Source organism: Idiotropiscis lumnitzeri, chromosome 8 (assembly GCF_059441095.1).
Source record: "Idiotropiscis lumnitzeri isolate Australia: NSW breed Sydney's pygmy pipehorse chromosome 8, RoL_Ilum_1.0, whole genome shotgun sequence".
Classification (NCBI taxonomy): Eukaryota; Metazoa; Chordata; class Actinopteri; order Syngnathiformes; family Syngnathidae; genus Idiotropiscis; species Idiotropiscis lumnitzeri.
The window spans coordinates 23,465,305-23,486,219 of record NC_142398.1 but is presented as its reverse complement, the minus strand read 5'-3'; the positions used below and the strand labels follow the sequence as shown (position 1 = coordinate 23,486,219).

General features: G+C 50.7%; 4 protein-coding genes across 5 annotated transcripts; 2 read left to right on the top strand and 2 right to left on the bottom strand.

Annotated features, from left to right (window-relative positions):
* Window positions 1-2,197: 2,197 nt before the first annotated feature.
* On the top strand, window positions 2,198-8,632 carry LOC148332910 (ESF1 homolog). 2 transcript variants are annotated; one of them, XM_088303124.1, is made up of 13 exons: window positions 2,198-2,333; window positions 3,112-3,406; window positions 4,048-4,277; window positions 4,339-4,452; window positions 4,923-5,032; window positions 5,364-5,516; window positions 5,688-5,802; window positions 5,892-6,177; window positions 7,270-7,415; window positions 7,551-7,566; window positions 7,631-7,710; window positions 7,850-7,996; window positions 8,063-8,632. In XM_088303124.1, the coding sequence occupies exons 2-13, from the start codon at window positions 3,121-3,123 to the stop codon at window positions 8,363-8,365; spliced, it is 1,986 nt and encodes a 661-aa protein (XP_088159250.1). In that variant the 5' UTR covers window positions 2,198-2,333; window positions 3,112-3,120; the 3' UTR covers window positions 8,366-8,632. The 2 variants fall into 2 exon arrangements, with proteins under 2 accessions (XP_088159250.1, XP_088159248.1); XM_088303122.1 differs by having other exon boundaries at window positions 7,485-7,566.
* LOC148332909 (3-ketoacyl-CoA thiolase B, peroxisomal-like) lies at window positions 8,578-13,423 on the bottom strand. The gene is made up of 12 exons (XM_088303125.1): window positions 13,142-13,423; window positions 12,508-12,601; window positions 12,365-12,422; window positions 12,218-12,297; window positions 11,629-11,671; window positions 11,431-11,529; window positions 11,243-11,323; window positions 10,545-10,735; window positions 9,600-9,779; window positions 9,434-9,489; window positions 9,227-9,372; window positions 8,578-8,915 (listed from the first exon to the last, which is right to left on the bottom strand). Exons 1-12 carry the CDS (start codon window positions 13,316-13,318, stop codon window positions 8,840-8,842), a joined length of 1,281 nt encoding a protein of 426 aa, XP_088159251.1. The 5' UTR covers window positions 13,319-13,423; the 3' UTR covers window positions 8,578-8,839.
* A 401-nt stretch (window positions 13,424-13,824) lies between these two features.
* On the bottom strand, window positions 13,825-18,708 carry LOC148332908 (BTB/POZ domain-containing protein 3-like). Its single transcript, XM_088301760.1, has 6 exons — window positions 18,524-18,708; window positions 17,649-17,889; window positions 17,180-17,270; window positions 15,929-16,047; window positions 15,379-15,787; window positions 13,825-15,106 (listed from the first exon to the last, which is right to left on the bottom strand). The coding sequence occupies exons 2-6, from the start codon at window positions 17,810-17,812 to the stop codon at window positions 14,483-14,485; spliced, it is 1,407 nt and encodes a 468-aa protein (XP_088157886.1). The 5' UTR covers window positions 17,813-17,889; window positions 18,524-18,708; the 3' UTR covers window positions 13,825-14,482.
* Window positions 18,709-19,144: 436 nt separating this feature from the next.
* Window positions 19,145-20,422, top strand: LOC148332907 (microtubule-associated protein 1 light chain 3 gamma-like). Its single transcript, XM_088301762.1, has 4 exons — window positions 19,145-19,317; window positions 19,409-19,464; window positions 19,794-19,900; window positions 20,151-20,422. Exons 1-4 carry the CDS (start codon window positions 19,254-19,256, stop codon window positions 20,314-20,316), a joined length of 393 nt encoding a protein of 130 aa, XP_088157888.1. The 5' UTR covers window positions 19,145-19,253; the 3' UTR covers window positions 20,317-20,422.
* Window positions 20,423-20,915: the final 493 nt, after the last annotated feature.

Below are 20,915 nucleotides of genomic sequence, written 5' to 3'. Positions count from 1 at the left end.
AGCTTCCGCATCGCTCACCGTGACGTCACCTGACCGCTTATTCCCGCGCTTCACCCTTTGATGCTCACGGGTAAAAGTGATTGACATTGCTCTTTTTAAATTGATTAAAATTTTAAATGATGATGAAATCTCTCTCTCTCTCTGGGTATAATATATGTATATATTTTTGTTAAATATTTATTTTCCTTGGAACCGGGTTGCTGAATTTATTTCTTTATTGACTGAACGTGTCCACTGAGACTTTGGTTTTCATTTGTTTGTCTTTTCTGCTTTTCTGCGGTGCACATGAATGCAGCATTTGGTGTCACGTGGCCAGAGCACACCGGAATCTGCCACGTCCCACCAAACTAAAAGCAAATTTGTGTCCAAAGACGTTAAATATGGGATTGTAAAGCACGACGGCAAACATTTTTTAAAATTCTGGCAAAACTGTTCATTAACAGGTACAGACTCATAAAGTGTCGTCCTTTGTTTTCGACTTATCTAAAATAAATGGAAAACTTTACAAAATATTGAAGAGCGTTAAACCAAAGCAGACGATTATCGTATTGTAACGTTGGAGAACCGAAGCAAGCCAAAAAGAACCAAACCAAACCTCCTTTTTTTATTAAGAAAATGGTGGCTATTGCCCGCAACCACGCCGAGACAACAACATAACGTTCACTCGAGTCAGTTGGGAATCGGTCTCACCTCTCTCCATTTTTCCTCCCGCCTTCCGCCATCCGCCCCCCTGTTGCCTTCACAGCCTCCCCAGAGAAGAGGAAAACACAAAACCCGGGAACTACTGTATTATAATGACGTGATGATCCATCCATCCATCCATTATCTGTACTGCTTCTCCTCACGAGGGTCGCAGGGGATGCTGGAGCCTCTCCCAGCAGTATTTGGGGAGTGGGCGGGGGACACCCTGAACTGGTTGCCGGCCAATCTAAAACGTACAACCATTCGTGCTAACAATCATATCTAGGGGCAATTTTGAGTGACCAATCAACCTGTCACGCATGTTTTTGGAATGTAAGCGGAAACCCACACAGGCACGGGGAGAACATGCAAACTCCACGCAGGAAGGCCGAAGTGGTGTGTCTCGGTGTGAGGCCATCGTGCTAACCAGTCGGCCACCATGCCGCCCTAATATGATGAGATGATATGATAATATGACGGGTTGATTTTCTGAATAGACTGGTGTGTGTTTTCATTTTACCCTCTTAATTTTGTTGTACTGCATAGTTCGGTTTATAATGTTTGTGTGCTGTTTGCTCTTTTTGCAAGTCTGTTTCATGGGCTAATAGATGCCAGTATTGGTTAATAAAGAATGTTGGGAAAAAAACACAAACTAAAAGCGAATTGTCCCCAACTTCTTTCACAACAAATATAGATTTTTTTTTTTTGGGGGGGGGGGTGCTTCAATGTGTTTCGAACTGTGATGTTTGTGTGAGGTGAGGGTTCGTCGGTGGTTGGTGGAACACTCTTCATAAAATGAGAGAGAGGGATGCAAACGGTGTGGCTAGTACCGACAACGAAATTGTACTTTAGCAACGCTCCTACCAGTACACGCTCTCCCACTTGACGTGTAACCAATCAGGAACTATCAGAATTTCGGCAGATATAAGTTTTGTTTTTTGTTTTTTTTGGAGGCAGATGCAAGGAAATAAGATTAACGGTTAGAAGTTGAAAACAGTAACCCAGCTGCTTGTGCAACACCCAATGCAGAAACGGGTAAATAACAATTGTGCAAATATAAAAGTAAATAATATATTTTAACAAATTAACTTAAGTGTTTGAATTAATTTTGAATTTACTTCACTGTTAAACACAATAATTCTCAGTATAAATTCTTATTAACTTTAACCTTACATCTGTTTGTTTGTTTTTCATAAACTAACTACTAACAATTATAACCGGTGTCAATCGTGGGTTTTGGGAAAACTATGTTTTGCTTATTTGTGTTTTAGTGTGTGAGTGTGTTTTTTGTGTGTGGGTGTGTGTGTCTTTTCATGGGAGTCATATAAAGAGAATTACCTTTTCATGATTGGCGTTCGGGCCGATCCCTACATGGTTTTAGAGTCTTTTTTGTCGCGTTTTTTTTTTTTTGGTGCGTGTGACGCCCCCTGTTGAGATGGCCTGGCTGCGCGCGCAAACTATCGCTTGCGGTTCAAAGAAATGCTTTCATCATCCAGATATTTTATTTGATATTTTTTGGAACTCGTGCAATTTGTTCTTTGCGTCCTCTTTCGCTTTCCGTAGTCTCCCGTACGGAAGTGCCGTGTCGCGTTGCATGCTGGGAAAACACGTGCGCCCCATCCAGCAGTTTTAGCTGTCCAAAGCAATTGAGGGTAAGACTTCCAACTTGGAGATGTTGTTTGCGACCATTTCGTGGCTTGTTTTCCAGTGTAGTTTTTTTTTATTTGTTATGTTTTGTTTAGTTTTTTCTCGCCCGCCCTTTTACTTTGCCGGCCGCCCCCATTTTGTGTCCAACCACAACATTTCCATTTTGTCCTCATTTCACGGCAAACATAATCAACGGGATCTTTTTTTTGGCTTTCGCTTTGTATAAGTGCGCGTATGAAGTCTTTTTTTGCACGTGTAGTGTTAATAACACGTCATGAACACGTTGCTGAGCCGGAAGCAGTCGCAAATGAGAAAAAAAAACGGTCGAAAATGTGTTTCATCATTCATTTCTACTCGTTCAATCCAAAAGAGGACATGAATTCTTATTGACAGTGCAGGGAAGTCAGAAATATAAACGGATTAGTCAACGGTTTGTTCTGAAACACCAAAAAAATGTCTGCTTTTGTGGATGACCGAAATTTGAGTACGTTTCATGTTAAGTGTCTGACTTTTCAAAGATTTGGACGTTTTAAAGAAAAAGAAAGTCTCTAAATTTGAATTAATCAGTGATCAAAATAGTCAGCGATTAATTTGACGAGTAAACGTTGCGCCACTAATAGATAAAATCAAAACTGTGATGGAATGAAAGTCGATTAAGGGAAAAAGTATTAGTCGCCCCAAAAATCTGAAATTGATAGATTACTCAGCCTGAAATAAAACTGAAATCAAGTCAAGATGCAAGTACACTCATGATGGAAGTTACCTGAATACTTTTGTTTTCAGGTGGCTGCCATGTCGTCCCAAAAGTGTGCAAAGGAGGAAGACGGGGTGTCGGCGGACGAGCGTTTCTCACGCGTCAAGAGGGACCCTCGATTTTGGGAAATGCCAGACCGCCAGCACAAAATCACCATCGACAAGCGCTTCACGTCCATGTTCCACGACGAGCGCTTCAAAGTTAAATGCACGGTGGACAAGCGAGGGCGCCCCGTGCAACACTCCACCGCCGAGGACCTCCGACGCTTCTACCAGATCTCCGAGGATGAAAATGACGACGAGGACGAGGAGCAAACCAAGACAGGTACGGAAGACTCGACGGATCGACCGATTTGGCTAATGTCCATTGGATGACAAGCCGGCAATCAAGTCAACTGAACTTGGGGGAATATATTCAAGTGGGGATCAAGGTTATCAACAAAATGAGCTCAACTTAAAATTGAGAACAACAATACGTCTTTCGAAGGGGCGGGGCCTAAATGAAACGACACAATGTTCTTGAAGCCAACTAACTACAGTGAACCCTCGCTTAATGGGGACCGAGACCACCCGCGAAAACTGAAAATCCGCGACGTAGCGGCGCATCTTCAAAAATGCTTAAAAAAAAAAATATATATATATATATACGGGTAGAGAGAGAGAGAGTGAAATTCATGTTATAACAAAAAAAAAAACAAATTATTATTAAAACTTAAATGTACGTTTTGGCGTCTATATCCGTCAATAGCAGTGAATGAGTTTTATTTGATTGCACAGCACTCGCTGATCTTTTTGCTTTGACGAATACTACATACCGGCCCGCGGGCCGGGCGTTTGACACCCCTGCGCTCAACAGCTTGTCCGTGATCCGACTAGTTGTCGATGAAGCCTTGTCGACAAACACACAATAGCATCATCGGCAAGAACGAGGACATTTTTTCTAGCCGAGGTTTTTTGTCCGCTCAGGTGATGAGGACGATGAAAAGCAAGCTGGCTCGGTCCGCGAGGAGTCGGGCTCGGATTTGGATTCGGGAGACGACAGCGGTCCGGACCTGGCTCGGGGCAAAGGCAACGTGGAGACCAGCTCGGACGAGGACGAGGACGAGGACGGGGCGGACGCCGTCCTGCGGCGCGAAGCGGAGGAGATCCGGCACGACTGGGGCGAACTCTGCAAGGACGCCGCGCGCAGCGAGCAGGTCAACCCGGCGCAAACGCGGCCGATGTCGGCCAGAGGTCTGACCCGTCCGCCTCATGCAGGTTTGGCGCCGGCTGGCCGTGTGCAACGTGGACTGGGACCGCCTGAAGGCCAAAGACCTGCTGGCCACGCTCAATTCCTTCAAGCCCGAAGGGGGCGCCGTGCTGTCCGTCAAGGTAAGGCGGCGATCAACTCGTAACCCCAATAAGACCCAATCCAGCCAAAACGCTCGCAGGCTCAGCACGAGGGCTCCAAAGTCCCCGTCCGAACCAGAACACGTTTTTTTTTTCGGTGTGAGTGTGAGCGCGTGTCTACGCCTGCGATGGGCCGGCGACCCGTTCAGGGTGTGACCCCGCCTACTGCCCGTGAGGAGAAGCGCAACCGATAACGGATGGACGGATGGATTTATGTCGTCGGTGAAGCAAATGTGCCGCCGTTTTTGTGCAATTATTTGGCCTCGTCTTGTTTTGCTGAGCGATGGTGCCGTTTGTCGCTTTTGGCAAATTTGGATCCATCGGCCCTTTATCGCGTCATACCAAAGAGGATTTGACAAAAGCATTTGAATTGTAGCGGTCACGTTGACGGCAAATAGTAGGAGGAGCCCGACGAAATGTTTTCGGCATTTCTATTTGTTATTCGGCTGCAGGTTTACCCGTCGGAGTTTGGCAAGGAGAGGCTGAGGATGGAGGAGTCCCGGGGACCAACAGAGCTCGGGGCGCCGCCCGACGATTCCGAGGACGACGCCAAAGACGACAGGTGATCTCGCTCGTTTTGGAGCTTCTGTCGTTCCCGCCGTGGAATCGGAATTTTGTGGATTTCAAGCAAAGTGGCTCTGGTTGGCGAGCAAAAGAAGTCAAACCAAAATGGGCAAAGTAAAAATGGCGAGTTCATGCTTGAACTTTTGGGATATTTTTTTTATTTGAAATTGTAGAAGGAAGTTGTTTGAGAGCTCATTTGACGACACAATTCTTAAATTAAAAAAAAAAAAAAAAACGAAAGGAAGCTGAAACTTTTTTTCTTTTTACTCGGAATGAGTTTAAAAGCAAACGTCTCGAGTGTGAAACTTTTTGGGGCGTCGTGTGAGCAGGTCGTACCGAGAGAAGAAGCGCGACTACCAGTTCAAGCGTCTCAAGTACTTCTACGCCGTCGCCGAGTGCGACTCGGCCGCCACCGCCGCCAAAATCTACCGCGAGTGTGACGGCTTGGAGTACGAGAGCAGCTGTTGCGTGCTGGACTTGAGGTACGCAAACGCCGTCTGGCTGCCTGTTGTCGTTTTGGGCATTTGGGTGGTTTTTTGTTTGTGAGAGTTGTTTTTTTTTTTTCAAATGCGTGTGACGTTTTTCCTGCATGTGCACGACGGGTGTGTGTGGTATTTTTGTGCCGTGTGACTTTTTTGCGTCGTGGCGCGCAGGTTCGTTCCCGACGACATGACATTCGAGGACCCGCCCCGAGACGTGGCGACCGACGTCAACTTGGCGACGTACACGCCCAAACTTTTCACTTCGTCAGCCGGCGCCACCTCCAAGGTAGTCGGTCATGTGACCGGGAGGCGGGGTCTGCACCGCAGGAAGTCGCCCAACGAGCGGCTCAACACGAGCAATGCCGATGCGTTCAGGTGGAGCTGACCTGGGACGAGACGGACCCGGAGCGCGTGAGCGCCCTCAGCAGGAAGTTCAACAAAAGCCAGCTTCTGGACATGGACTTCAAGGCCTACCTGGCGTCGTCGTCGTCGTCGTCGTCGTCCGGCGAAGACGAGGATGCGGTGGAGGTGACGAAGGCAAAGACGAGCGCGAGCGGGAGCCAAGAGCGGCCGGACAAGTACCGGCAGCTTCTGCGAAGTCTCGGCGGCGAGGAGAGCAAGGAGCAGCAAAAGATGGAGATGGAGATCACGTGGGTGCCCGGTAGGATGACAAAACTCGGAACCATTTTCTTTTTGGGTGGTAATATCTTGAAACTCTTCAAACTGAGGGCCGAGTTGGACCTCCTAAAGACAAACGCGAGCGCTTTGACGAAGAGCTGGGCACTTTTTGGGCCGGTCCGTCCCTCGCCCTCCGGCCGCCATCTCGGGACCGTTCCGGGCCTTACTCATAGAAATTGTCGGCCCCTCAACCTCGTTACGCACATTAATCGTCGCCGTCTTTGTCTCATTCTTTTTCTTTCTTCTCCACAAACGTGCCCAATGCAAGTAAGTCCCGTATGTATTTCCACGACCGCGGCAGTTCTTTGAGTATTTAACACACACACACACGAGGCGCATGCTCGCTCTCATTCAAAGGGAGGCCTCCCCGTCAATGGTAGTCCCGTTGATGCTCTCATGTCAACAGAGCCGATGTCACTCGTCGCCGCACAACTTTGAGTCGCAAAACTAACACTGAAATACAATCAACACAAAACATGCATCTCTCATGCCATTCATATCCCCAAAAGAAATCAAAAAATAACACCAAAAGAGTCCTGAGGCATTCCGGGAGCCTTTCAGCCTCAGCCAATCAGATGGCTGGTTAGCGCCATGTCGTGAGTGGTGTGCTTTGGGCAGTGTTTTGTTGTTGTCGTCGAAACCTGTGAGGTTTCTTCTTTGCGATCGCATGAACGATAAGATGGTCGTGGACGGCTGCCCTTTTGTCCAACTTCCTCCCGCACGTAAATACGAGTACGAGTCTGTTCTCAGTAACCGTCTCAAACCATCACCAAAATAAACCTTGGCAGAATTTCGTTGTCGCCGTCAAGTTTGCGCGCGGTACTTTCGGACTTTAACCAGCAGGACGTGCGAAAATGCACGCTTCGATGCTCGATGGGCTCGAGTGAATAGCACGTGTACAGATCTTCGGCTCTCATTCTGTACCGATTTGGGACTTTAAAGTGCGTCATCGGTCGCGGAAGCGGCCACCTTTGGCCTTTGTCAATCGGATTGGACGCAACCGTCGCGCCGTCGGTCCTTTCATGTTTCGGAGCAACAGAGCGAAGCCTTGATAAAATGATATTTTCACCTCCAGGCCTGAAGGGGGCGACGGAGCAGCTGGTGAAGAAGAAGCTGGAGCAGAAGCAGCAACGGCTCACGCCCTGGGAGGACTTCCTGCAGAAGAAGCGAGACAAGAAGAAGGCCAAGAAGAATTGCGACAAAGACCACGGCCAGCATGAGGTCGGCCGCCTTTGCATTGCTAGCGGCAAGCCGGCAAACACGTTTGAGCACGCGTGCGCTCTTCCGCAGGGCGGCCAGTTGAGCGACGACCGGCTTCCCGACCACGTGGACCTCAACGACCCTTTCTTCCGACAGGAGCTGGCATCCGCGGGTGAGGCTTAGCGAGTCGCGCTCTTGCGATCAAGTCGTGCCAACTTTCCGCTGGTGCTCGGCAGGTGCCTTGAGCAAAGACGAGAAGAAGAAAATGAAAACCCAGGATGAAGCCCAGCGCACGACGGACCGACGACAACATGAGGTCGCGCGCCGCCCGGAATGGAGCGAATGTTATCGTGTTGAAAGACTCGTTTTTCGTGGTGTGGCAGCAATCTGCTTCTGTCCAGTCGCGTGCGACCGCATTTTTGTTTTCTTTTTGGTGCGTTTGTGCTCACGTTCAGGCTGAGATGGCGCTGCTGATGGACGACGACGACGACGACGAGGGACGCAAACATTTCAACTACGATAAGTTGGTGGAGCGGGAGAACCTGAGCAGGAAGAAGAAAAAGATGAGACGCGAACTTGCGCCCGCCGAGGACCACTTCCAGGTCAGAGTTCAGCCGGCCGCCATCTTGCGCACGTTCGCAACGACGACGGCGTTTTTGCGCTTTCAGGTGGATGTGTCGGACCCTCGCTTCCAGGCCGTGTTCACGTCCCACCTGTTCAATCTGGACCCGTCGCATCCGAGCTACAAGCGCACGCGGGCCACTCAGAGCATCCTGGAGGAGAAGCGGCGGCGGCGGCGAGATGAAGAACACCGACGCGCGGACCCAGACGGCGCCGACGATGACGCCGGCGAGGCTCGTCAGACGCCCGAGGGAGGCGTCGACTGCGACGCCGCTTTGTCTTTGCTGGTCAAGTCCATTAAGAGCAAGACGCGCAATTTTCAAGCGCGCACGAAAGCGAAAAAACTTTGAAGGTCCAAGTACGCTTCCCGGATGGACGCAAATGGCTTAACTCGGACTTGTTTTGATGAAGTCGCCGCGGCATTTAGTAGAAACACGACACGACCTTTGTGAGCGTGCTCCTCCTCGCTCATCTTGAGCTCAAAATGTTTTGAAGTGCGTCGAGGCGGGAGGGAGATCGCGTGACAAAATCGATGCAACGCCTTTTGATTTTGAATCAAGGGTCAGGATGTTTGACGACGTTTATTTCTTCAAATAAATTTGCATCTTGATTCCAAATGATTGCATGTTTGACAAGTCATTAATTCATCAGCAACGTCTGAGGGCTGGCAGTGAAATAGTTTCCAGGATTTGGTGACATCATTGAATTGATGAAAACAAATCAATTCCATTTCAAAGCAATGCTAAGAAACTTTTCAAGTTATGAGCAGACTTGATGGCAATCAACCAATCAAGAACTGTGGGCGTGGCCTTGCATTCACTTGCTCACAGGCCGGGATACTCGAAGACGGCGGCCGCGCCCATCCCTGTGCCCACGCACATGGACACCACGCCAAAGGCCCTACACACACACACACACACACACACACTCTTAAATGGTCTTTCCACCTAACGAGACCCTCAAAGCGCTTGACGACCTGCTGGTGACATCCCATTAGGAGCAACTCGGAGGTCACGATCGATCCCGCAACCTCTCGGTTGGGAAGCGACCATCTCTGTGTACACAAACGCGCGCATGGAGACAGACAAACCCTGCACCTCCCGCCACAGGACACAACATAAGCACGCAACTCATCGTCCAGAAACACACACGCGGTTGTGAAAGAACACAAAAAGCGGACGAATTGTAACAAAAGCACACGCGCGTCATACCTCTTGCGTTGTCGTCTGAGGTGGTGCAGCATTGTGACGAGCTGCCGGGCGCCCGTGCAGCCCAGCGGGTGACCCAGCGCGATGGCACCGCCGTTGGGGTTCACCTTGGCGTAGGGAATCCCCAACTTCTCCACGCAGTACACCGCCTGACCACACGGCGGAGAGATACGTCACGCCGGCGGCACGCCACGCTCACCCGTCGCTCACCTGGCTGGCAAACGCCTCGTTGATCTCAAACACAGCCACGTCGTCCACACTTAGTCCTGCGAGCGCACACACGCATGCAGGAACAGCACATCAGGACACGTACAAGAACAGGACAACTGATGAGGAGGCCGACCCGTAACGCGGCGCCGCGGGAGTGCGGTCTTACCAGCTCTGCGAAGCGCCTCCGGAATAGCGACAGCGGGTCCGATGCCCATGATGTGCGGCGGGACCCCCACCACGGCGCTGGCCCTCAGGACTCCCAGGACCGGCAGGCCCAGCGCCTCCACGACAGCGCGGCGACCCAACAGCACAGCCGCGGCGCCGTCGCTGACCTGACTCGAGTTCCCTGGCCGCCACAGAGGAGTTAGCTTTAGCATAATTGCTAACCTGAAACCACTATTGGGCGCAGTTAGCATTTTTGGCATCGCAAACCGTAGTTTGCGTTATCTGCGTTACTAACCTCCCACCGCTACGACGAGCCGTTAGCTTTAGCGGCATTGCTAAACTAGGAATGGGAGTCATAACTAACCTGACTCGAGTTACCTGGCCGCCAGAAAGGAGTTTGTATTCCCTTTAGTGCTATCGATAAATTGACACGCAAACGGAGTCGGCATTAGAGACGTCGCGACATCGAAGGGAAGTTCGCATCGCTGGTGTCACGAATGCCAAGTGGCATCAGCGATGTTGCTCACCTGTCATCGGTGGAAAAAGTAGAGTTGGGCATTCTGTATTGACGGACGACGACGAGTTTTTAAAGAAGGTCGCAAGTGGGTATTCATCCGTCCCCAACCGGGTCGAGTACCGTGTGTATAGAATTCAAATATTTGCACATGAGTGAGCGTGTGAGTGTGAGAGAGAAAAAGAGTGGCTGTGTGAAGAAGCAATTGAGAGCCAAAATGAAGTTGCGTTTAATTTGAGCAAAGGGATGAAGCGCAATCAATCCAGCCTTCGCTCCAGTGCGACCCCGGTCCGAGCTCATGTGCCTCGTGTGACGACAAGAGTCCGAAAAAGGTTCCGGTACGCTCAGAAGAGGAGTTAGCGTTAGCAATAGCGCCGTCACGACTACAGGGAGGCGTCAGCATTAGCGGCGGGCGGCGCGAGGTGGACTGACCGGCCGTGGTGGTGCCGTCGCCTTTGAAGACGGGTCGCAGCTTGGCGAGTCCCGCCAGTGTGCTTCCGGCCCGGACGCCGTCGTCTTTGGCGACCGTCACCCGTCGCTCGCCGCCGTCCTCGTCCACCACTTTGGTGACGACGGCCACCATCTCGTCGTCGAAGGCGCCCGACGCCTGCGCCCGCGACGCCCTGGCACACAACACCCGCACGTCCACTGAGAAGTTCCGACATTTATTGGAGACACGGAACCAAACGTCTGCTCGGGCCATGATACAGCCGCCCCCGAACGGAACAATGAATGGACAAGTCGTCCGTTGTGAATTTAATTGGCAACTATTTCGAGCAGCCAGTCTCAAAAACGGGTACGAAATCTTTGTTCCCATTATGTATTCGTCAAGTAGCGTTTGGTTGCATTGAAGTTTTTCGGCGCTTTGTTGACAAGCATTTATTTCCAGTACTTTTGTTTTTCAATTTATGTTGCAATACATTTTTAGTCAGTGACTATGATATTGCATTCCTCCGTTAAATTGGGATTAGACCCCCCCCCCCCCCAAAAACCAAAATAAATAAGCTCTGTCTAAATATCCTATGTTTCAATGTGGATGACGGGTGACAATTTTTTTCTTCTTCAAATTTAGTTGCCGTGTCTTCTATGGCGGAGCGCTCACTCGTGTGCAAATGAGGGACGGTGCTTACTTGTGGTGAGACGTCAGCGCAAAGGCGTCCTGCTTCTCTCTGGAGATCCCAAATCGTTCGGCGACGTTCTCGGATGTCACGCTGCAAACGCACGCACGCTGACGGAGATGCCGCTGGAGGAGGTGAATGCGCGCGTGTGTGTGTGTGTGTGTGTGTGTGTGTGTGTGTGTGTGTGTGAGACATCTGACCCCATGGGAATGATGCAATCTCTGGCCTTGTCGTTGTCTGCCAGCTTGGAGCTCAAATCGCCGGGATTCCCGATGGAACGCAGAGACATGCTCTCCACACTGACACACGCGCACACACACACACACACACACACACACACACACCAGGCTTGGTGGCTGCGTTTGCACACGCATGTTGTTCTGGACGGTGCGACGTACCCGCAGGCGAGCCCAAGGTCGATGGAGCCGCTCCGGATGGCTCCTGCGTGCGCAACATACAAAGTCATCTTTCACTGAGTGAGCAGACCCAAAATAATAAAATGGCCGAAAACTGATCCCAAAAAATGCTTTGCTCATATTCATCAAACGAAATATTTCGGGCCATCAGAATTGACCTGAAACAGGAAAAGTTGATTTTTACAGTGAGGCCCATGTGTGGAATGCATCTCGACTATTCCTAATTTGCCCGCTGGTCTCGACGCTTATTTCTTGATGTTCGTATTTGTTTGAATCGAGGCCACTCCAAGTTCAAGGAACCATCTTTTTGTGTTTAGTTTCGATTTCTTGCTCATAAAGCACTCCGCGCGTGCCACTGCAAGCCGCTCGCTTTTATCTGCCATTCATTGTCAAATTGGAGATGTGAAGAGAGAGATAAGTCTTTGTTAGCTTTGTAAAAATAGGAGGGAGTTTGAGTTTGCTACTTTTCTCTCTTTTTCCCCCCCATGAAGGAAAATATTTTTTTCCAATTTCAGTTTGTCATTTGGTTTGTTTCCGTTACCTCTAATCACCTTGGTGTGCGCGCGCATACCTGCGATGTTGAGTACGGCCTGCAGTCCGGATGAGCACTGCCTGTTGACGGTGTAGACGGGAACCGAGTCCGGGAAGCCGCTGGAAAGAAGGCGGAGCCGTCAGCGACATCATCAAAAGGCGTCTGCGACACGGCGGCAGTTCCTACCTGAGGAAGTGCGCCACGCGTGCCATCAGCGCTCCGGCGCCGGGCTGCAGCACGTTTCCTGCCGACACAAAATGGACCGAATTGGCGGCTCGGCCTGATTGACGGGCGGCCGCGATGGACGGGGGCGGGCGTCAGGCGCTCACCCACGCACACGTCTCCCAGCAGGCCGGGAGACACGCCCACGTCCTTGAGTACGCCGCTCATTACGGCGCTCAGCAGCTCGTCGGGTGTGGTGTCCTGCGATTTGAATGTGAATCGCCTAACTTGAATATTTGAAAACGGAATTATTGAATAACAACAATTGTATATTTATTGATTAATTTTAATCAGAATTGTTCCATTTACAATTCATGTCATTCAGTTTACAATTTAAATATTCAAGTTCAGCAATTCACCTTCAAGTTGATATTCACATTCAGTTTCTAGTGGCACAAATATCAGCCTATAAATCACGGCCGCAATCGGCGTTATCATTTCAGCCCGTTCCAAACCATTGACAAAGAAAATGACATTCAAAAACAATAAGTAAATAAATCAATACATAAATTAAAGTTGAGAGAGAGCGAGAGAGATCACATGGATCAATATCACGTGAGAATTAAGTTAATATTGTAATAACTTTATAATACAGCAAGCACAAAGTAGCAGTTACGCAAGTATCTGGCATGAAATGGGAAAGACTAATCAAAAGTGCAGACTCAATTGTTTAAAAAAAAAAAAGGAAAAATAAGTGCACGCTTTTGCCGGGCGTGACGTCACGTTTTTTGTTTTGTTCACCTTGAAAGCTCCTCGCTTGGCCTTGCCGATGGGCGTCCTGAGGCCGTGGACGACAACCACGTCGTCCGGCCCGCAGGCCGCCGCCGCTGCCGCTGAGCAATCGCTGGGTGCGATGGCGCTCTCCAACCTCGAGGAAGGAGGACAAAAATGTCCCGAAATGACTTGAAGTCTCTGCATGGCGGCGAAAAGACGCGACGTAAACGTTTTGGTTTGCTTGGAGCGGCACTTCCGGGTTCGCCAAATTGGACCTGAAGTGACGACAGCTAGCTGCCTGCCACTTAGCTGTCTTATTTGAGCAATGTGTCCCTAAAAACAATATTAAAATACAACATTGAACGTTTGTTTTCGGACGATTAAGTCCCGGAAGTGACAATTGCTACCTGATAGCTAGGGTTAGCATTTGAAAAATATGATTTTTTTATTTTGGACGATGTTTGCTGAAAGCTGGGACCAAAAAATGGCACTGCAAATGATATTCGTGGTAAATTTATTTTTGGAAGTAAGTGAGCGGGGAAATATCATTTTGACAATATTGCTTTGCCACCATTTGTGGGCATTCAAACGTTTGCTATTTGTTAATTACTCGCCGATATTCATTGTACAACGACTTCCCTTCCGGGAAGGTCTAGATTTCCTTGAAATAGCTCAAGAAGGAGCAGTAAAAAAAACTAAACAAAGCTCGCTAATGTCTTATGTTTATTTTGCCGATTAAGACATCCGGTGACGGCGGACAACAAATTACCAAGCAAGCTTTGTCTTTGCCCAAAAACAGACACATAGCAATATAGATGTTTTTATTTCGGTGAATTAAGGCCACTGCCGCCATTACGCACATTCAACAAAGCTGTGGACCCAAAAATGGTGACACACACACGAACAACTACCGACCAACACGTCATTGGTAAAAATGGAATCAAATGTTGCCGCTTTGTGTCAGGTCATTTTTAAGGCAAGAGAGAGTCCACATGATTTCGGAATGACTTTTCAGCAAGCAAAGCGCTTTTTGCATTTTCAACTTTGAAATTCACATTTTGTGAGGCAAACTCAACAGGAAGTCGACAAAGAAACGACGTGCGAGCTTCCCATTAATGCGACTCGTATGCTCTTCCCGCTCACTCGTAGGCGGAGCGTTTCGGATGACGCCGACGAGTATACCCGATCGCCTTCCGAGTGAGGACAAAGCGCATACTAGAAGCCCAGACAGATTTGAAGCGCTCAATCTTACTCCGAACACGACGAGTCCCGACACAAAGGCACGCGAGCAACGCTTCTCGTCCCGCGGGTCAAAAGTGGAACAACATTTCGGATGCGCAAGCCCCGCCCCCGCCGCCGCCGCCGCCGTCAGGCGTAGAAGATGAGCTCGGGGATCTGACCGCCCTGCACGCCGGTTCCGTTGGTGCTGTCCGAGGAGCACTGGAACTGGAAGGTGACCTTGCCGCACTGCACCTCCGTCATGCCCTCCTGGCCGAAGTAGCTGAGCTCGTTGCCATCCAGCACCACGCTGGCCGTGTAGAAGGCGTCGGGCTCGATCTGCACCGGGTGCTCGAACCACACGGCGAAGGTGGAGCTGGAGCCGTCCGAGAAGTACTTGATGACGCGCTGCGCCACGGCGGCGCCCTGGCGCTTCAGCTCCATCTTGGCGCCGTACTCGGCCGAGCCGCAGCTGGAGCCGTACAGGCCGAAGCCGGCCACGAACACGCGCTTGTCCACGGCGAACTGGATGCTGTCGCAGCGGCCGCGGTAGCGCCACTGGTTGCTGCGGTAGGCGCACGACTGGAAGCGGTGGCAGCGCTGCGGCGCCAGGCCTTGGCGAGGCTCGCTGCAGAAGAGCAGCTCGGGCTTGTTGGCCGCCGTGTACCACAGGAAGATGTCGTTGGTCTCGTTCAGCGTCAGCACGCCCGACTGCGCCGCCCCGTTGGCAAAGTCCTCCAGAGCCATGGCGGGGATGCGGATCAGGTAGATGGCCTAGCCGCAACACACGATTGGCACATGCCATTAATCACTTGGCGCTCGGGCCAAAGAAGAAGATTATTCATTTGTAACGATCCATCGTTTGCATGCGGTTACGAATAGGCAAAAAAGGCTCAAGTAGCCAGCTCGCCACGTAGGCCTTTCGGAAATTGGCCACAAGGAGGACGACGGCCATCCCGTCAAAAAGTCATTCGTTTGAATGGTCGGATGTTGGGTTTTTTTCCTCGCCAGCTAAACCGAACTAAAGAATCTTGCCAGCGCCGCACCTTGCCGAGCACCAGCCTCTTGTTGTCGACGGTGGGCCGCAGATCCCGGCGCTGGCACTCGGCCTCGGCCCAGCCCAGCGCCGCCTCGAACACCGCCATCTCTTTGGCGTTGAGCGTCTCGCGGCGCAGGATGCTCTCCAGCGTGTGCGCGTCGATGTCGCAGAAGCCCTCCGAGCGCAGCGCCAGCTCGGCCTGGGCGTCGATCACCTCCCAGCAGCGCTGCGTCAGCTCGGGCTCCTCGAACAGGCAGCTCTGAGACAGCAGCACGCAGGCGTTCTTGGCGCTCAGGCTGGTCTCCAGGAAGTTGACGCAGGCGCGCGCCAGGTGCGGCACGATATACTTCTTGGCGGCGTACAGCGTGGCCAAAACCGTGTCGGCGCACAGCTCGATCTCGTCGCAGTAGATGTACCTGCCGGGGAGAACGGATATCGACGATATGTGCCGATTCAGCGATTCTACTGGTAAGGCCGTATCGCGTCCGTCTTAGCGGTGGGAGAAAAAAAATCAACTGAAACAAGATTTTGGGAAGGCGGCAACGATTTTGACGCACTTGAGCATGGCGAGGAAGGACGGCGGCTCCACGTCGGGAATGCGGATCTCGTCCTGATCCTCGGCCAGCTCGCCGTAGAACATGGCGTGGAACACCGAGCTGCCCACCGCGAGGACGTACTGGACAGACACAAGACGAGCCCGCTTTCAGTCACGCATGCGCTTTGGCCAAAAGAAATCGCTCGCTTGGCTTACAAAACAACGACCGGCGAGTCGCATTTCCCTGAAAACGCATCAAAGTATTTTCTTTTTGGTAAAACGGCCACCAGGGGGCACCCATGCCATACCTGCTACGTCCCTACTTTTGTTGACGTCATCTCCGAGCGGAGGCGCGCCTGCCGGCGACTTCTTCCGTGCAATTGTTGAATATGGAGTTCCGCGTCGTCCGTTCGCTCTCGGCGAAATGCCGTCGTCACTCCACTTCTTTTGCTTTTTCTTATCGTCTTAAAATGGAACGAGCAAAGCTTGTGGTGCGTCGCCATCCTGCCGCTGCGTTTGGGCCATTTTCACATCCGTTGCTTCCATCCATTGGGCAAAACCTCCACCGCCATCTCTTTCTGGAAGTCTCGTATTTCTTTGGGGAGACCTTCGCCGCCTGCTGCCTCATCTTTGAGTTTGTGCTCTTTCTGGTTTTGGGGTGTATAATGCATTTCTTTCGTTCTATTTTGGTGGTGGTTAGTCCGTGAAAAACAAAAACGGTGGCATTTCCCTAGAGAAGATCCGATTTTGTAACAAAGGCCGGCGGTGTCGTTAAAAAGAAGAGGGGAGCCCATCGCGGCCGTCTTCGGAGAGGGGGCGGGGTCACACCGCAATCGCAGGGCACGCAAAGACGAACAACCATCCGCGCTCACGATGGCACCTACGGACGATTTAGAGCGGGGGTCCTCGATCCTGTTCCTCCAGGGCCGCTGTCCTGCCCGTTTTCCATCTCTTCCTGCCGCAACACAGCTGATGCAAACGAGCAGATGGTCATCAATCTCCGCAAACGCGAGATAACGATCGTTCACGTGTGTTGCGCCAGGGAAGGATGGAAAACGGGCGGGACGCCGGCCCTCGACGAACAGGATTGAAGACCCCTCTTTGAGAGTGTCCAATCAAGCGACGAGGAAATGGTTTTGGAACACGGGAAGAGCCGGAGGACCCGAAGAAAATCCAACCCGGCACCTCTGAACGCTCAGGCCAATATTTGCCAAAAAAAAAAAAAAATCAACAACAATCATAGCAAACTTTTTTTTTTGGTGAGCTGTGGTACCTTGTGGCCCGGAACCCGCTGCGTCCCACCGGGCGGTCCCACCACAAAGTAGACGTCTGCCATCATGTCGTTGTTAAACATGACTGAGTTCCTGCGCAAAAACAACAAATTCCTTTTTTTTTTTCTTCCATTTCACTCACGAGAGAGAGATGTATGTCCAGGATGTATCAAGTAGTGAGAATTAAAAAAAAAAACTGTGAGATGAAAAAAATGAATATCATTTCATGTTTTTTGTTTTGTTTTTTAAAAAAACAAGACATTTTCCTTGTTTTGTTGACATTATTGAAGAGTTAGCAGACGGAATAATTGACTGCAAAATAAAGAATTATTTGTCAGCCCGACTCGCGTTGCGACACACGCCTTCCGTCTGTCGTTTGGTTTTGGAACGCACTCGGACAGAAAGTTCCGCGTGGTGTCATTTTGCTTTGGGCCAGTGATGGGTGGCGGCGTGTCTTGGCGGGGGACGCACCTCTCGCGGATGGTGGGGTACAGGCCCTGCCAGGTGCAGCTGGCCTGCCTGGAGCCGCCACCGTTGTGGTTGCTCAGGGTCTGGTGGTTGCGTGTGTGCTTGTAGTCCCGGTCCCGGTCCTGCTGCGGAAGAAGGTTCTTGCTGGGAAACACCTCTGCGGCCATTCTCTGGCAGTCACGCTGCCGATTGCTCGCCGCTCATGGCAGCCACTGACCTGTGCGCACAAATGCGTCGGGAAAGCCTAAGAGAGTGTGAAATAAGTGCGACAATGAAAGCCGCTGCATTAGAAATGCAAACAAGAAATAGAACAAATGAGCACATGAGAGCATTTTCCTTGCATGTTGACTTGAGAATCAAAATGACTTCACTTGTTACGGTAAACACGGTGTTGCAGCATTCAAGCATGAGCGCTTTTCTCTTCTCAGTTAGTCACGTGATCCAACTTAAGCGGTGGCAAGCGTTCAAAAGCGAAAACACTTAATTTCCGCATTTTCACGCCCGCGTCAAGTTCATTCATCGCAAATTCGCCACACTGCAACTTGTGTCGTCATGACCATTGAGGACTTGCGTCACTGCAGTCGTCGTTGGTTCGAAGTCCTCTTGGAAATGCGCTTCCGGCGATGCTAAGCTAACGTTCGTGGAGAGTTGTCGAGGCAAACCTGCTGCATTTCGCATTTTGCATTTCGCATTTCGCACATGCTGACATTCCGAAAGCGCAGCGGTACATTGCAGTGGCAAAGGCGGCAAAATTGAAACGTCGTCAAAAGTTTTTCTTTTTTTTCTGCGGCTGTTAGCTTCATGCTAACTAGCTGGTGAGCACGGTCAGAGGAAGCAGCATCAAATCACCCCGAGGTCGAGAAAAGCACTTGACTTACTTGAAGATTTCACACACGCGTTGGCGTTCATCGCGCGGTGCCGACGGAAGGCTTTCCAAAGATCAACTTGACGAATAAATGGCCACGTTTGTTGTGGTTGATGCACGAGCGAGACGAGCTGAGATGCAGTCTGCTTCGACCGACGACGCGCTATCGCCCCCTGGCGGAGACAAAACCTCATCGTCCTCACCACAAACGTATAGCCCGTCCAATAATGAATGGGAGGAAGAGGGAGGGAGGGAGGAATGAAGGGAGGGGTTGTGTTACTGTTACATCCATCAGTACCTGGATAGTGTAACGAATTGGGTTATCCGTGTTCTTGTGGTGACATTTGTGTTTTGCTGAGTGATGTTGTTCCCGAGTTTACTGAATGCGTCAAGTGACTAGCTCGACAGAGTGGGTGCGAGAGGAGAGAGAGAGGAGGATCCGTGCGTATTGATGACGTAACAGGTTGAGCAGCCCACAGTGGCCATTTTGTAAAAATAAAAAGGAGGTAACTAATGAACGTCTGACGTCATGTCTTTGGAAGACGTTACAATAATGTTTATTTCACCCAAAGTGTAAGCCCCGCCCCTTTGACGACTCCCACCCGCCGAGCCGTGAGTGTCGGTGTGGGCGTGCACGCGAGAAGAATGCCACGCGCTAATCAGCTGATGCGCCGCAGCTGTGTACGGCGTTTAAACTTTGGCCGGGCGCGCGCCTCAATCCACGCGCACTGGTCATTGTCGCGATGTCTCCGCTGGAGAGGAGCCACCCGCTGCACAGCAAACCGTTCAAGCAGAGGAAAAGCTTTGGTGAAGCAACGTGGCATTAAAAGTTCGCCCAAAAGGAAAGAAAAGAGGAGCAAAATGTTATTTTGAAATGCCGCTTTTGCTTTCTGTGCAGCCACCAGGAAGCAAGAGGTGGCGGGGATCCGCTCCAAATTCCCCAACAAGATCCCGGTGAGTCACGCAATGAGGAGTCCATTTTGAGGCGAGTAATCGAGCACTTGGACTTGAGTAGGACTTTTTCAGCGCTCTATAAGGATATCGTTTTCTGGTGACTCCCCCCCCCCAACCCCCCTCTGTCTTTTTCGAGAAATATTTTTGTCTTCTGGGGGACTGAACTTTTTGACTCGGTCAGCTCGTTACTTGGAAGTGTGGAAGCTGACTGACTGACTCTAGCGGTCACATTTGAGTTGGTCAAGAAAACTTTTGTGTTGACTTAATTTTTGAGCCAAGTTGTACTTCTTATTCTTGTACCTTTTTGACACGTGTCTTCTTGTTCTCAGGTCATCATCGAGCGCTATGAGCGGGAAAAGTTTCTCCCTCCTTTGGACAAAACAAAGTTCCTTGTTCCACATGAGCTCACCATGAACCAGTTTGTCACCATCATCAGGTAAAATCACCTGAGCTGGGCGGAACGGTCCGGACGCCCGTTTTTCGGGCGGGGGGCGACAAATTAAAAAAAACAAGAGCTGGCGGCAGATTTTGGTCCGGCGTGCGCGCGCCTGATGAATTTGCTCGCAAAACGTGCAAACGACCAAAATTTGCCTCCGACCGCGTCTTTAGCGCCACAACAAACTGTTTTGTGTACGAAGAGATGTGCGTGCGTTTCCTTCTCCTGACATCATGTAACCCCCCCCCAGGAACCGCATGGCGCTGCTGCCCTCGCAGGCCTTCTACCTGCTGGTGAACAACAGCGGGCTGGCCAGCATGACGCTGAGCATGGCTCAGGTCTACGGGGACCACCAGGATGACGACGGCTTCCTCTACATGACCTATGCCTCTCAGGAGATGTTTGGACAACTTTAGCACCGGCACACCCAAGCGCCCCCCCCCATCCCCCAAATTGTTTGTAAATACAAAACATGTGTTGTGGCTTTTACGAAATAAATATTTACAAATCACCTTAACAATATATACATGTGGAGTGCAGGTTTTTATTTTTCAACTCGGGGTTACCATGCTCACCTTCTGCACTGTTGCATTTGACGTTTTAAGTAAACCAAGATGCTAAATCTGTCATTTTTGTAGACAAACAAAATGACTAAAATTGAAGACAAATTTTCATTAGGCGGCCAAACTAAGTTGTTTCTCACGTCCCCCGCGGACGTCACTGCTCGCTTGACAGACGAGCGCAAAGACTAACTAATTCGTCGTTCAAGAAAGATGGCCGTTATTCCACCTCGCTGTTGGCATGGAGGGGTACAACTTGTCACGCATGCACAGAAGTTGACGTCTCCGAGGGCTTTCGCAGCGTGTACTTGCGTCATGTTCCGGTTGGATGCGCCAAAGCGACGGTTGGCCGCAACGGCCATGTCGGATGGGTGGCGCACAAACGCTCGTGAGCTTCCACGGATTGCTCAACGGAAGAAGGTTCTCCCTTTGTCCCGCCAGCGCCGACCTTTTAT

Excerpts from the sequence above, each read along its gene's own strand:
- LOC148332910 (XM_088303122.1), top strand. The coding sequence starts at position 3,121 with ATGTCGTCCCAAAAGTGTGCAAAGGAGGAAGACGGGGTGTCGGCGGAC. Across the intron at positions 7,567-7,630 it reads ACAGGAGCTGGCATCCGCGG|GTGCCTTGAGCAAAGACGAG; the intron begins GTGAGGCTTAGC and ends GGTGCTCGGCAG. Across the intron at positions 7,997-8,062 it reads CCGCCGAGGACCACTTCCAG|GTGGATGTGTCGGACCCTCG; the intron begins GTCAGAGTTCAG and ends TTGCGCTTTCAG.
- LOC148332909 (XM_088303125.1), bottom strand. The coding sequence starts at position 13,318 with ATGCAGAGACTTCAAGTCATTTCGGGACATTTTTGTCCTCCTTCCTCG. Across the intron at positions 12,602-13,141 it reads CCAAGCGAGGAGCTTTCAAG|GACACCACACCCGACGAGCT; the intron begins GTGAACAAAACA and ends TTCAAATCGCAG. Across the intron at positions 10,736-11,242 it reads GCGCTGACGTCTCACCACAA|GGCGTCGCGGGCGCAGGCGT; the intron begins GTAAGCACCGTC and ends GTTGTGTGCCAG.
- LOC148332908 (XM_088301760.1), bottom strand. The coding sequence starts at position 17,812 with ATGGCCGCAGAGGTGTTTCCCAGCAAGAACCTTCTTCCGCAGCAGGAC. Across the intron at positions 15,788-15,928 it reads TCCTTCCTCGCCATGCTCAA|GTACATCTACTGCGACGAGA; the intron begins GTGCGTCAAAAT and ends TCTCCCCGGCAG. Across the intron at positions 15,107-15,378 it reads AGAGGCTGGTGCTCGGCAAG|GCCATCTACCTGATCCGCAT; the intron begins GTGCGGCGCTGG and ends TGTTGCGGCTAG.
- LOC148332907 (XM_088301762.1), top strand. The coding sequence starts at position 19,254 with ATGTCTCCGCTGGAGAGGAGCCACCCGCTGCACAGCAAACCGTTCAAG. Across the intron at positions 19,318-19,408 it reads CAAGCAGAGGAAAAGCTTTG|CCACCAGGAAGCAAGAGGTG; the intron begins GTGAAGCAACGT and ends CTTTCTGTGCAG. Across the intron at positions 19,901-20,150 it reads CAGTTTGTCACCATCATCAG|GAACCGCATGGCGCTGCTGC; the intron begins GTAAAATCACCT and ends ACCCCCCCCCAG.